General features: G+C 40.4%; 1 protein-coding gene across 1 annotated transcript in view; it reads right to left on the bottom strand.

Moving 5' to 3' along the window:
• Positions 1-1,836: 1,836 nt before the first annotated feature.
• Positions 1,837-14,028, bottom strand: part of EFCC1 (EF-hand and coiled-coil domain containing 1) — a 53,146-nt gene continuing 40,954 nt past the window's right edge. The window contains exons 4-8 of the mRNA XM_009889919.1: positions 12,786-12,918; positions 12,328-12,493; positions 5,885-6,043; positions 3,537-3,606; positions 1,837-1,970 (exon numbers count right to left, since the gene is read on the bottom strand). Of these exons, the coding sequence (XP_009888221.1) occupies positions 1,837-1,970; positions 3,537-3,606; positions 5,885-6,043; positions 12,328-12,493; positions 12,786-12,918 (662 nt within the window). The remainder of the gene's footprint in view (positions 1,971-3,536; positions 3,607-5,884; positions 6,044-12,327; positions 12,494-12,785; positions 12,919-14,028) is intronic.

Genomic DNA, 14,028 nt, shown 5'->3' with positions numbered 1-14,028 from the left:
TTATTTAATGGTTTGCTGGCATCTGCTCTTTATACATCTACAAGCATTCCTGGGTAAGTCTGAGAGCTGCACTAAACATAAGCTGATACTTGTTCTTGGTTTTTTAGAAAATGAACCCAAGCGGGGAACTAATTTCTGCTCATTTTGTGTATAGTTTTGTAGTACCTAGTATTAGCATATAGTTTAGTGTCTAGTAAATAATAGTATATTATGCTTAGATTACGTTAGTATTGCATTGAGTATTAGTATACAGTTTTCATTCTTACAGGGTGAATATTGCACTATGTATATATGTGCCATCTAATTTACCTGTATGAAAAATCTACATTAAAAAGATATATCTATTCTTAAAATCTTCCTCTGTTAAACCAGAAAAAAAACCACAACAGGTAAAACACCACTGAACAGACTTTGTTCCATTGTTTGTAAAATACTTTTTTTCCTCCTCTAAGATGAAATGAAAATATCTATTGCAAATTTTTGTTACCAACATGAGCCTAAATTCTAAGTAACGTATCACAATTTTGGATGGAGGTATGTATAAGCTATACAGTGTATTATGAATAGAAAGGAACAGAAATCTTCTTATTCCCGAGATTGCATTGTGGTACGGACCTTATTCCTGCATGAAAACTGTTTTCATGTGAGAGATTCATACATGCACGGTTCTGAATTGAATGGTCTTATTTCATTGCTGGCATTATCTCAGAGAAATAATTTAACATTCTTAAAAGATCTACAGTGCATTTTTAAATAACATAAGTTCAGTTGGATCATTTAAGAACTCCACTTCTTTACTTTCTGTGTTTGATACTTGAATGAAACAGCAAAAGCATCTTGGAAGCAACCTATTTTTTTACTTTTGCCCCCAGGAATTCTTTTATTGCTGATTAAAATATTACATGGCACCGTGATTAGGCCCAGCATTTTACATTCATTTGTCTGCAAGTGGGGCCTGGTTTTGTCTCTCTACAGTTGCATTGAAGGAAATTAAATGAGAGAACAAAGTCGTGTACTGCACGTGTTGTTTGCTAACGCGACAACGGCAGCTGTTGCAAAGTGAATGTTTCAGCCATTCCTTTCCCAGAGAGCCTGGGAACCAGATTGCTTTGTACCTTTTGCAAGCAGTTAAATGTAACTTTTAATGTAAAATCTAAGATTATCGTCACGAGAGGCTGTTGCAGATTTCTAAGGCATCTCTATAATTGCAAACATAAAATTCAGCAGAGCAATAACAAATCTAACTTCAGAGTTAAATAAGGTGAATAATTGAATCACAGACACACACAAATACATTTTATACATGAGCCCGTAAAACTTGCACTACAGGCATACACTCGTGTGTGTTTATAATACAGTCATTTTGGCACCTGTATGTTAAGGAAGCGGTTTACTTGCCAGTGAGAACATAGACTGCCTTTTGCCTTTTGAATGGAGCTACTGCAAAAGCTAGAAACTCTGCCCAGCCAGTGTGTAACCAGGGCTGTAAATCTAAATAGATCACGTCAGTGTATTCGGAATAGTTTTTATTTGGTTAACCGGTACAGTTACAGGGCCATCATACAAAGATGGTTAGGCTTCCATCAGCGACAGACGTTGCTACGTTATCCTCATGTCATGTGAATGCTCGTTCACGTAAGGGAAGGTCTTGATGTGAGCTGAGGAAGTGGCACTCTAACCAGAAGCAGCATACCTTTGATTTCATGGCTGAATTATTGTATCGCTCTTCTCCGTTACTGAGCTCCGTTGAATTGGACAGATCTTATTCATTCCTCGTGTGTTTGAATGAACAAGGGCTGTATGGCTGGTTGTGGGGGTTGTAGTTGGCTCTGCTGCTCAGCAGGAGATGACCAGTGGGTTGGACAAGGACTGGCGACTCTGCGCCTTCTCCAGAGGCTGGCTTTGTAAGAGTTCACAGGCTGTCAGCTCATGGTAAAGCGTATCTAGGACTTCAAATAGGTGGGCTTTTCCTTTTAAAAGAAAATTGCAAACATTAGAATTTGAACAAAGAGAGGAAGTTGCAGTTTAACAATTGTAACATGAGCTCTTTTCTTCCTAGGTGCCATTTCAAGGTATTATTACCTGAAGTTTGAGACCAAATAATGAATTTCTGTCCCTATAAAAATGAGAGTGGTACTGGGTTCAAGGACTGTTCTCTACTGGGTCTCTTGCTTCATTCATTGCCCACTGAGTTCTCATATACTTGTGTGAATGAAGACTATTTCGTGTCATAATAAAGAGTTCCCAATCCAACCATCCACTTAGTCTTGTCAAAGAGGAAGAAGATGTTTGATTACAAAGACTTAGGAAAGCTGCTTAAGTCATATCAAGTGCACAGCCAGAAACTCGAAAGCAGAGAAGATGACCTGTTTTTGCCAATGGTGATGCAGAATGGACTGAGAGCTTCCCAAGGTTACTTCACTTGGTGTCATTTTAGGAAGCTGAGCTGTGCTGCCATTAGAGAGGGAGGTACTTTGTCTCGGCAGCATCACTTGGAGTCAGTGTTCCAGGATAATTAGTAGTACCTTCTGGACACTTGTGTGCTGTTGATACCAACAGTCTCCTCTTCTCTTGTGCTCACCAGGGGACTATCTGACCTATGGCTTAGATATGGTTTCTCTCTGTGTTGGTGTTCCGGAGCCAACGAAGGTCTGTCTTTGCCTTCTTTTCTCTGCTTCCTCTGCAGCCATGCTGGAATGGCACAGCTTAGCTCTGGGCTGTCTGCGCCCTGGATTGCTGGACGCTAGTTACAACAAGGCTTCGAAACTGCAGAACCCAGAATGTATGTTATTCCCCATAAATCACTGTTATTAATATTCTCCAAAACTAAACCCTCAGGCCACATCTAGTCTTTTATAATCTTGTCTTTGACTACTGTCTGCACCTCGAAGCCCTGTTCTTAGGATGTACAGGATGTTCATTTCTTGAAGGTAAGTACAAATGCTCTGCTAATAGGAACAAAGTAATCAAATCTAAACCTCCGGGCTGTGATCCCTGTATGGTTCCTACAAAGGCAGCTCTGGTGCACCAGACCATTGTCAAGGGAGACAAGTTTGCAAGTTTAATTTTCATAAGAGGAACATGAAAGGCTATTATTAGAGCGCAGGTTTGATCCAGTTTCTTTACAGAAATACTCTGTTTTGTGTATTTGTTTGTGCTGCAGCAGAGGAATACAACACGCAGTGGAATAGCAAACCTGATAAATAGGTGCCTTACATACTTGGTCATGTTTTCCACTTTCTCATATCAATGAAGCCCTACAGACATTAGTGGGATACTGAATTGTCCCCCTAAGGCCAAATTCTAATTAAAATTTGGCTAAAAAAAGCCCTGGATGTGTTCCTGTTTCTGATGTGTCACAGACTAGAATGCATCACTTTCTATGGGTAATCTTCTTGCACAGTACTTCTTTCTCCCTAGCCTGTCCCCCAGTATTTGAAATATCTTTTTCCTCCTCATCCGTTCATTATCTAGTGTTTTTCCCAAAAGGACACTTTGCATGTTTCTTGGTCTTTACACGTGATTTATTTTCTTACCAGGTTGGGGGTCACGGCAGGATTCCAAAGTGCTCAGCAAGATTTTCCCCAAGGCTCGCTTAGATATGTTCTTTAAAAAACAAAATAATATTATGGCACAAATATTTCCTTCACCAATTTAAATGTATGCAAAAAAATCTATGTGCAGTGTGTTTGAAGATAAAAACAAAATGAAACTGAATCCTGATAACACGAGACCTGATATTGGCTTTATTTTCAAACATTTTATCTTAGATACTGCTCAAGTAAAAGCAGTTTGTGGAAGGCTCCAGTTCCTTAATATGGCTGTAGAAACACAAATAGCAGTTACTCAGTGGAAAATAACAGAATTTTCCAGAGCATGTGCCTAAACAAATCTAGGAGCGCAAGCAGGGCATGCACAACAAAAGCTTGTTCGGTTCTCTGCAAGGCCTGTGTTGAAAGGCGCAGGGACAGACCTGGTGGTGTGATCGCAGCAAGTGCCGCCTCAGACCCATCTGCTCTGGGAATCACTGGGAACCATTTTAGGTATAAACAAATTAGAAGAGACTGTATGTGTCATGTGGCAGGCCCACTGTTACTTATATATTGAGATGTAATAAACATTAGCCAAAGTGAGAGGATTGTAAAAACTACTTAGGATTTGGATGGTCTTTTTCAGTGGTAGTTTTATATTAGAAATCTGTTGGGACGTTACATAATGTGTCTGGAAATATAAACCCTCTTAATTTGCTGTTGAGACACTAATGCATGCTTTCTGGGAGATGGTCTTGCAATCAGTTTAATTAGCACTTAGAGCACCATATCTTCAGGGACAGGTTGTTCTTGTTAAAATTTGAAGAAGTGAAAATAGACGGAAGCTATTCTGGAAGAAGGACGATGTATCTGCCAGCAGCTCAGGCAATACTGCCCTTGCTTACTGACACTGCTCATCTACCTTCTGCGTGTCTGCCCCAGTGGGAACTGGGGCATAGTGGAAAGCAGTTTGCAGCGGGCTGGGATTACACATGACCTCTGCAACACAATGTGAAGTTTTAACCGTCCTAATAGAGCACGTATTTGCCTTTGGACAGTCATTGCTTTGTAGTAGATTCTGTTGCAAATGAGATGCTTGGGGTATTTAAAACCTGAATGTGAATATGCTGGGGAAGTGACACCTAAACCCACAATTTCTGATGAATAAGCTTTCTTTTGTCTGAAGTATATCCCATTAGGGATTCAGGGGATCCTTGCTAAACTCTGCTGGGAATGCTGTAAATTATCTTGTTCGTTGACAGCATCGTTGCCTGTATTGGTGCTACGGGAGTTGGCAGCACGTGGTGGCGTGTTTCCAGCAATGATTAGCATTAAGTGCTATTATCACAGAGATATGGCACATGGTGTGATGGCTTGTCTCCTCAGCAGAAATTATTTGCAATAATACAACTGACCAGTGAATGACATGTTGAAGACTTGACACAAAAGGTTGTTATGCTTGTTGCCAGTCATAGTCTTTACTATTTTAATCCTTCACTGGATTGTTATTGATGCATCCGTCAGAGTAGAACTTCTATGTCAAGTGCTAAAATAAGTTACCAAATTATGAGATATTGCACTTGTTCCCTAGAGTCATCAGTGGAACACGAGCGTACTTCAAACAAAGTAAAGTGATCATCTGAGGAAGCATTCTCATCTCACACAGATTAGGCAGAGCTTTGCTGAAAATTGAGGAGAACCCTCAGTCATTATCAAAGAAATTAGCTTCTAGCAGTCCCGTGCGGCTCCCAATGTGTTCTGCAGCTTATCCAGTTCACCGGTCTTTTGGCCAGCCCTTACCATTATCATTCCCAAACAGGAGATTTAAACTTATTTTCTAAAGGACTTAACCGCCATACTGGCCACATGTTTCTGGGATGTTATTACATTAGCTTTTATAAGGCCATGTTTGGGTTATTAATTGGGTAAGAAACTTCTCACAAAAAATACCTTCTTGATATATAGGACAGAGTTTTATCCCTTTAATACTGACTCAGTGCCACTGTAGGATGCAGTTAAACATAGGTACTTTTCGAGAAGGAAGAATGATCTTATAGAACCTTTCTGATTACTAGCATTTTTGGTTTCCTTGCTTCCTCTGAAATTTTGTTTAGAGGATAATAAAAGCTTGGGGACCTACAAGCGAGGAGATCTCTAGGCCTCTTTTAGAAAGTCAGCCATAGAGGTCTAAAAGTTTTCTGCAACCACCAGGCAGTTCCCAGGGCAAACACATGTAAAAAGGTTTCCTGATGTAAAGGACTTTGTACTGAATAGAAGGCATGAACATCCTTTTTAGTTTGGAAGGGACACTATCAGAAACAGTTTTAAGTCTCTGGACTGCTTTCTTGCCATACCAAGTCTCGAAGTTGTTGAAGAAGCTGTAAAACATCCATGAGCTTTTCTTCCACCAGTGACAGCCTAACTCTCTCAGTCTCCAACATCTGCAGCTCCATCTTCAACAATTCGGTCTCCTCCACCTTTTGCTGCAGCTCACCTAGCAATGGGCCTTTCATCTGGACAATGACACAGGAAATTAAAAGCACTGGAGCTTTTCACTTTCTTGCCCAATAATTGCAAAGCTAATTTTCCCCCCTTATCTGGTAAATGTCAGTTCACTCCAGAAGATTATTTTGAAAGGAAGTACATTTCTTTAACGTCCTACATAGTGAAGAATCAATAGTTGCTAGGAAATGCATGCTTTGCTCTTGCGCGTAACGGCAGTTCATTCACCACTGGATGCAAGCAGATCATTCAGAAATGTTAAGTACTACCATTACTATTTCAGTTTTCTAATCTTTTGCATTCCTGTTGTCCTCTATAAAGCATAACTAATTTGTGTGCCCTCACTAATGGGGTCATGCTTTTGTCTTGCAACTCCTACGATATCAAGCATCTGTACATTCAGTGAAACAAGCAGGTAAATAGCTAATCTCTTTGAAAGATTTTGATTAAAAAAAAAAAAAAGTGTCTTAAGGAATAAAAGAAATTAAGATTCTGGTTCTGCAAAACACTGGCATGCTTGCTTGGTGAAGCACTGGTTTGCAGCTAAGCACAGAACAGTCCAGAGTCAACAGGACTTTTGAACACTACAGAAGTCCTCAGCAGGAGGGGTCTCCTCAAACCTGGACCTTCCAGAGATGAGCTGACCTGTCAGTTGTCTCAGTGACAACTGTGAAAAAATGTTCAGGATTTGAAATGTTGCTTTTGTTTCCATGCCAAATCTAAGTGACGCATTTTGAACTACAAAGCTGCCACATCATTTGCAAAAATATCTTTGCTTGTCACAGCCCCAGATAGACGGCCAAGGTGCTAAAAAGAGCCTGAAAAGCATTCCCTGGAAAATATGTCACTTAAATATTAATTTTGGACCTTTAAGAGCCTGGACAGATTTCAGGTTTATTAATGAAAGCAAACTTATTTCTCAATCATTACTGTGCCCAGCATTCTGAAACGTTACCCTTTTTTTTGCAATTTCTTGTTGCAAAACCAATCTAAATACATTTATTAATATTACACTGAGAAACAAAATCATGTGGGCCAAGTGCCAAATTTGCTGGCTCTGTTGAACTCGAAAAGCTGAAGGCCTTAATATGCATGCTATTTAATACTTTTTTTTTTGGTGGAAATGCATATCCTAATGAATTTTAATAAATGGGAAGGAACTTCAGTTCCCTAAAGCACAAGTGTCAGACTGAAAAAAGAAAACGATCCCAGATCCACACTGCGCCTTCTAGAAAGTCATTTTAGTTCCTGACAGTGCTAATAGTATGTGTGAGTTGGTGCTTACTCCCCCATCAGATGGAAATCAGCCTGTTCCATTAGCTCTCCGTGAGCTTTGCCCTGTGAGGTGCTCCAGCTCCTCTGAGCTACGCACGGCTGCAGAAGTTTGGATCACTTAATCTGGTCCATCTGCCAAACAGTGATTTCAGCATCCCTGTCTGAACTCCCCTTTTAGATGAATATTCGAACATTTTCCTGTACGGAGAGCCAACTTTGTTACCACCGATGTGGCAGCAGTCCGACTGAGACATAACAAATACTCTAGAGGCTGTGGGAGGTCTTCAATGAATTAACTATGTGGTTTCCTTTATTATATTGCAGATTGCCTCTGCATGGCAAATACCACCTGGCATAGATATGTACTAAACACTTGAAGTAGTAACGTTCCCCTGTACAGATGAAGCAGTGTCATGTCAGATAACAGAGAGGTAAAAAGGTCATTATTTTTAAGTGTAAAATAGACTTTCCTAATATGCAATTAGACAGATGCTCATGGAAATTTGTAACGGGTGCCCATCTATCCTGGTCCTGCACTCCGTCAGGCCCCTGCACTCCTGACATCCCTTATCTGCTGCCTTTGGCTGCTGCTTTAGTCATGCTGGCAAAACTGCCGCTCTTGGAAAGCTGCACAGGGACGCCTCTGTCCTCTGCTGGGTGTTACTGAAAGGCTGGAGGCTCTGCCGTGGGTCTCACATCCAAACATGAATAGGTGAAGCACAAACTTTCCTCTTTAGTATGCATGCCACTTGAGTCCTCCAGAGCTGCCTGTGCGGTGAGCAGCTGCTCAGTTTCTACGGAGAGCGCAGGCAATATGCTCAGCTGAGTGCCACTAGTGATATTTGGGCAAAGCATTTGCTGCTGCGGCCTCTCTTTCCTCTTCATTTTGACTGCTCCTACAAAGCCCTTTTTGTTTGTATTTCCTATGCTATAGCTTGTAAACTGCTTTCCACGGCAGCTATACCTTAATAGTCACCTGGCCGTATATCAGGATGAGAGTTTCCTCAGACCTTTATTTCATTTATATGTATGGCTATGCAGGTTTTTTTCTTACTGTGCTCAAAGACAGTGGCTCAGTGTACCATTAAAATTCTCCCACATTGTCTTCCCTAGCTTGGTTACATCTAGCATCTGTTCTCACCTTAACACTTGCAATAAGATAATGATGATATTTAAGCATAACCCGTTTTTGAAACTCGGATACTGAGGAGGGATGGTCAGTAATTAAGTCATAGCGCTCAGAGGAGTGGGGGTTGTTTTTAGCTCTGTCAAAGTCCCTCAGCAGAGCCCGATTTTGGATCTGTGCCGTGTTTTTGAAATGGAAATACTACCTTGCCAAATACGAGTTTGGAGAGTAAGTCAGCTGCTGATATCCAACCCTCTTATAAAAGGGGATTAATGCTACGGGGAAAATCTGAGCTCTAGAGTAGTGTGTACAAATAAATCTAGGACAACAAATAATTAATATGCAAGAATCCCTTAAGGAATGTAAGATAAAATAATTCTATTGTATTTTCTATGAAAGTTAAGGAGACTGTTATATTAGCATCATTTTTACAAGCAGTGAACCTGAGAAACAATTTTCAAAATGGGGAGAAAACAGTAACAGAATGGCAGAATGAAGTGCCGAAGCGTGTTGTGCAGGAATACTTTTAAATCAGTTCACCCCCAAAGGACTGGAGGGTGGCAAATGTAGCACCAGTTTTTAAGAGAGGCTACAGAGATGATCTGAGGAACAGCAAATCACCTCAAAAGTATCGGTAATTCTGTCAGGCAAATTGATAGGAACTGTAATGGGGAAGGGAATTGGTGAACACATAGATGAACACAGTGAAGAATCAATTAGATTTCTTTGAAAGGGTCTATGAATATATATGAATAATGCTAATTCAGTTGATAGAGTGAATTTTGAATCTGCAAAAAACTTTTGATAAGATTCATCACCAAGAGCTGACCTGTTCGGTGTATTAATAAATAATTTTTAAAACAGGTGAACGTCAAAGTGTTTGTTTGCTCTCAATACAATTTTGGGGGGTAATCAAAATTAAAGCTGCCTGTGAAGAATTACAGCCAATAAAAGCTCAGATGAAATTCAGTGTCAATAATGCAAAGTAAGGCATGTAGGAAACGTATACAATGTCATACGTATGCAGTGGTGATGACTGCCACTCAAGAAGGAGATACAGAAGAGCTGCAATCTCCTGAAAATAGCTCAGTGGTCAGCAGAGATCAGAACGATACAGGCTAGGGGCGATCAGGAAAGGAACTAGGGACAAAACAGAAACTATGATTATGCCACGGAGGGCTTGCATTTGAATACTAAGCACATTTTCAGTTCTTCTTATTCAAAAAGGGTAACAGAGCTTGAAAAGTACATGGAAGACTAAAACAGAATAACAGAAGTAAGCAATGGTTTCTATACCAAGGAGCTGAGGGAGACTAGGAATTGCTATGAGTAAGACAATATTTCTGGTGCTAAAAGTCTGTAAAATTATGAGGGGAAGGTCATTTGCTGATTCCCAAGCACAAAACCAAGGTGACAGTGATGATCAGGCTGCAGATTTAAAACTAACAAACCCAAATCCTCAAAACCTGTTCCTTTCTATCTAGTATGTGGAGATAGCAAAAGCATCACTAGGTTTAAAGAAAGAAAAGGTAAATTCATGGTAAATAGCTCCAATACTAGCCATTAAACATGATGCTCCGTGCAACATCCAGTTCGAGATGTGTCTGTCCCTTGTGTATTGGGAATCAGGTGAGTAATACCAAGAGGAAAATCCTCTGTACTGTTTCTCATTGCTTTTCTCTAAGCAACTGCTGCTTGCCATCAGGCGCGTGATATTAGGATGAACTTTTCATTTGACCCTGTATGGCAGGTCATAAACTAATTGTCTTTTTAATTAAGCTGACAGTTTGTATGCGAGCTTTTATAGAAAATCATTGGCATTTCTTTGCAACACTACACTTGGCAGCCTATCACTTTATTTTTAGAATTCGCTCATGTTTTCTCCATCTATTATTCCCAGGTCCTGACACCTTCATCACCCTGTCTTCAGTAGAAACTGTTTTTAAATGTTCGGTTGTTGGAAAGCAGAACTTTCTAGACATGACAAATTTCAGAACTCTTTTATGCCCTGGTTTTGCAGTCTCAGACTGAAGCGATTATTCATTGCTATTTGAGAGTGTTGCTTTCCACTTGCCTGCTGAGTGCGTCACTTGTTAGCTTTCTTATTGTTTGTCTAATTTTCAGCATTAAGCAGGTCCAAATAGAAGAATATAGTGCAACGTATAAGGTAGTTTTGTCAGGTCATCAGAGAAAGTGTTCTTGGTGGTTTATTTATTAAGCCAGTATATTTAGTTGCAAGTTAGATGAGAGAGAGAATTTCTCAGTCTTCCAATTTGCTTTGTGTTGATTACAGGAACAGTCGCCTTTTTGAAAGCAATTACTTATTGCTTGTCTGTCTGTTCTGTAATATCAAAAAACCCCTGACAACCTGTAACTGCACACACAAAATAAATGCTGGCTAAATAAAAGTAAGAAGGTTTAAGAATATAAATTTCTAACAGGCTCAAAATGATTCATCCTACTGATTTTAAATTCATGTCGCAGTGAGTTGGCACTGTCTTATTCACCTCCCTGCTTGTCTTTAAATCAAGAGCAACAGATTCCATTTTTGTCCTGGGATTTTGTATTAATCTATCGATAATAGCACACTTCTGAACAAGGTGCACAGAGCTAATAGAAATCAGCAAAGATTAAAAAGGAGGTAATATGATACTGCAGAAGAAGATGAGTACCTCAAGAGAAAAAAAGGAGAAAACTGGCACTACCTACAGGAAGCTAGTTCCTTCCTATAGGTAAGAGATTAAAATTAATTTTTTATGTGGGCTGATGTTAAGCAGTATAGAAGGAGGCTTTGTGTTGCTCTAAGGAGTACTACAGGAATAAATTGTCATTGAATACTGCAAATTGTGTAAGACACGAGTATGATTTTATTCTGTTTTTAAACGTTTTTCCTCACAAGTAAACTTTAATTCAATTTAGTCGAGGGGGAAATTGATACAAAATAGTGATAAAAATCAAAGGATGGCAACATGTGAAGAAGTTGAATATTTTACTCTCACTTTAAATAGTCTACTGATTTATACAATCCTTCCAGAACGACTGAAATTTTTACGCTCCTCTTAAAGAAGGGATATAAACCACTGAACAAGCACTAACTGAACCTTAGGACAAAGCAGACCAAAGCAATGCATATGGTGCTCTATTTTTCTTTCACAGAAAGATTGCCAGCATTGAAATCTATGCCCATCAATGGCTGAAGTTTGCGATATTTCAATGGTAAGATCAGATGGGACTACTAGGATACTGCACTGAGGCTTTTAACTACTGTGGTTATAACCTCGGCTGAAGGAAAGTTGAACATGCTGCTAAGCCTGAGAACTAATTTTTTAAAATTTATAAATACATTGGTCTAAGCCTGAGAACCAGCCAGAGTAAACTGGATGATTTCCTCTGAAGGATTGCAAAGCGGTGAGCCCCGCAGCTCAGTCAGCTGGTGGGATTTCTTCAAAAGTCATTGTGCTCCCAGAGGAGCTGGGTGTCTTGGGACATGTGGAGTGCTTCATCCACAGCCGAGGAACCACTCAAAGCTGCTTGTAGTAACCCTGTGGTTAATGTCTGGCTCTCTGGTCTGTACTGGTATCAGTCCCAAACACAGCATCAGTGAACATCTTAAACTATTTAAATAAAGGGTATGATTTGAAGACCCTCTGTCTGATCGTGGCTGATGTACATCTCATCCTCCAAAGGAATGGGGGCTCAGGGAGGAACCAGCCTGGAAATGCAGGTGTTACAGGAAAGCATCAGATGTTGGAGCTGATGCACCGACAGCACAGGGAGAAACATCAGCAACAGAGAGCAGAATGGCCAGAATAAAATATAAATGGGTATGGATATAAATGCAGCTACTCAAAGATGCATAACCAACTCTTTCACAGTCAGCTTGGCACCTGTTACCTCTTCCATATTGGTTTCCAGTTTCTTCACTTCGTGCCCTTTAAGCTCAAGCTGTTCAGTTAGCTGTGTGATTCTCTCCACGAGCTCCGCAGGGGCTGTGTCACAGCCATCAGTATTGGTGGTGTCCAAGTAAGACATTAGCTTTTTCCACGTTTTTTCATCACATCTATAGAAAAAATTAAGAAGTTACTAAAACCGCACAATGAAGCCGTTTGTAAAAGCCAGTTTTCCTGCAAAACGCTCGATGGCATAGATCACAAATCGGTGTCCTAGCTGACGCTGATTAGGATTAGGTGGGAATATCCAGCAGGTTGTTTCCCCTGTGCCGCAAAGGATGAGCGAAGGGACCTGCCGATTTTGCTACATAGTGTTCCTGCTTCTTACTGGAGTCATAGTGCCTTCAGGTCATGAAATGGCCTCTGCAAAGTGTTCAGCCAGCATTGATCTCAGAAACGTACCCGCTGCCACAGCAAGGGAGCTTGGCCAGTATTGTCTTCATTTGGTCCACCTGGGATTGCCGGTCACCTGCCCACTTCTCCTCCTCTTCATCAGAGGCAGCCTGGCCTTCCACAGAGCGGAACAGCTGATCCTCTGCTGGAGAAACCAACAACCGCTTAGCAACAACACAAAAGCCCTGATGTGCCACAGCTGTGGCTTTTTAAACTCCTGAGACTAGAAAGAAAGAAGTGCGATGTGAAGCAGCCCAGTCAAACACCCCGCAAGGGTCCTTCACAGCCACGCGAAGGGCCTTTAGGGCTGAGGTGAAGGAGCCTTAGCAAAGATCATTATTTTAGGAGTTTTGACTACCTCAGTAGTCTTTTGCAGGTAACTTGTAGCACTTTCACTTAAATTCTCTTCTTTCCTTTGAGTAACTATAACATAAAGATGAATGTGAAGGATTATTGTGTTATTGGGGAGGGGGGGCAATTACTCTTCTGACTACAATTGAATATACGCTTTGCACGAGGAATGAGAAACTGTTGTACTGTGTAAGATTATTTATTTTTTCATAGTCATTGTACCAGTTGAACACCTATTCAGAGTGCAGGAATCTGATACAAACATTCTCTAATTCATTCCCTTACTGTGTTTTGAAGGGACAGTGATTTTAATATATAAATATTAGATATATAGCTATCTAATGTTTAGTTATATCTTTTTTACCTAAGCCTCATGTCTCCTCCCATACCAAATAAATTATAACTGAACTGTTTACAACACATGTAAATATGTGCTGTTATAGCAATATAGTAATATTTCAATACTTTGTAGCTGTATCTTATAAAAAAATAGTGCATTTAACTCCTTTTTATCACGAGAAAATATTTACTGGGACTTGGAGGACTATTGCGATGCTTGTAACTCACAGAGTCTTTTGAGACAGCGAGTACGCGAAAAGCACCGGTCCCATCTCTATTCTCAATGTTTATTTTGAGTTGACATCAGGTTAAGCCAATGTCAACATGATTTTAAATTTTACAATTATTTACCTTAATCGCTGTCAGGCAATTAAACAGGTTTAACGAATTCTAACAGCGCAATCGAGTCAAATGCTGTTATTTCTTCAAATACTGAAACGCATTTGACCTTGGGCAGCGCGACAGGCGTTGTGCCTATTCCGTTCAGGGGCCCCGGGGCCCGAGTCGCGGGGCGGAGGCTCCCGGGTAGATGACTCGCCGTGCCGTTTCGAGGACAGGCGCG

The sequence above is a fragment of the Charadrius vociferus genome, unplaced genomic scaffold, assembly GCF_000708025.1.
Source record: "Charadrius vociferus isolate BGI_N301 unplaced genomic scaffold, ASM70802v2 scaffold67, whole genome shotgun sequence".
Taxonomy (NCBI): Eukaryota; Metazoa; Chordata; class Aves; order Charadriiformes; family Charadriidae; genus Charadrius; species Charadrius vociferus.
This window is presented reverse-complemented; position numbering and strand designations above follow the sequence as displayed.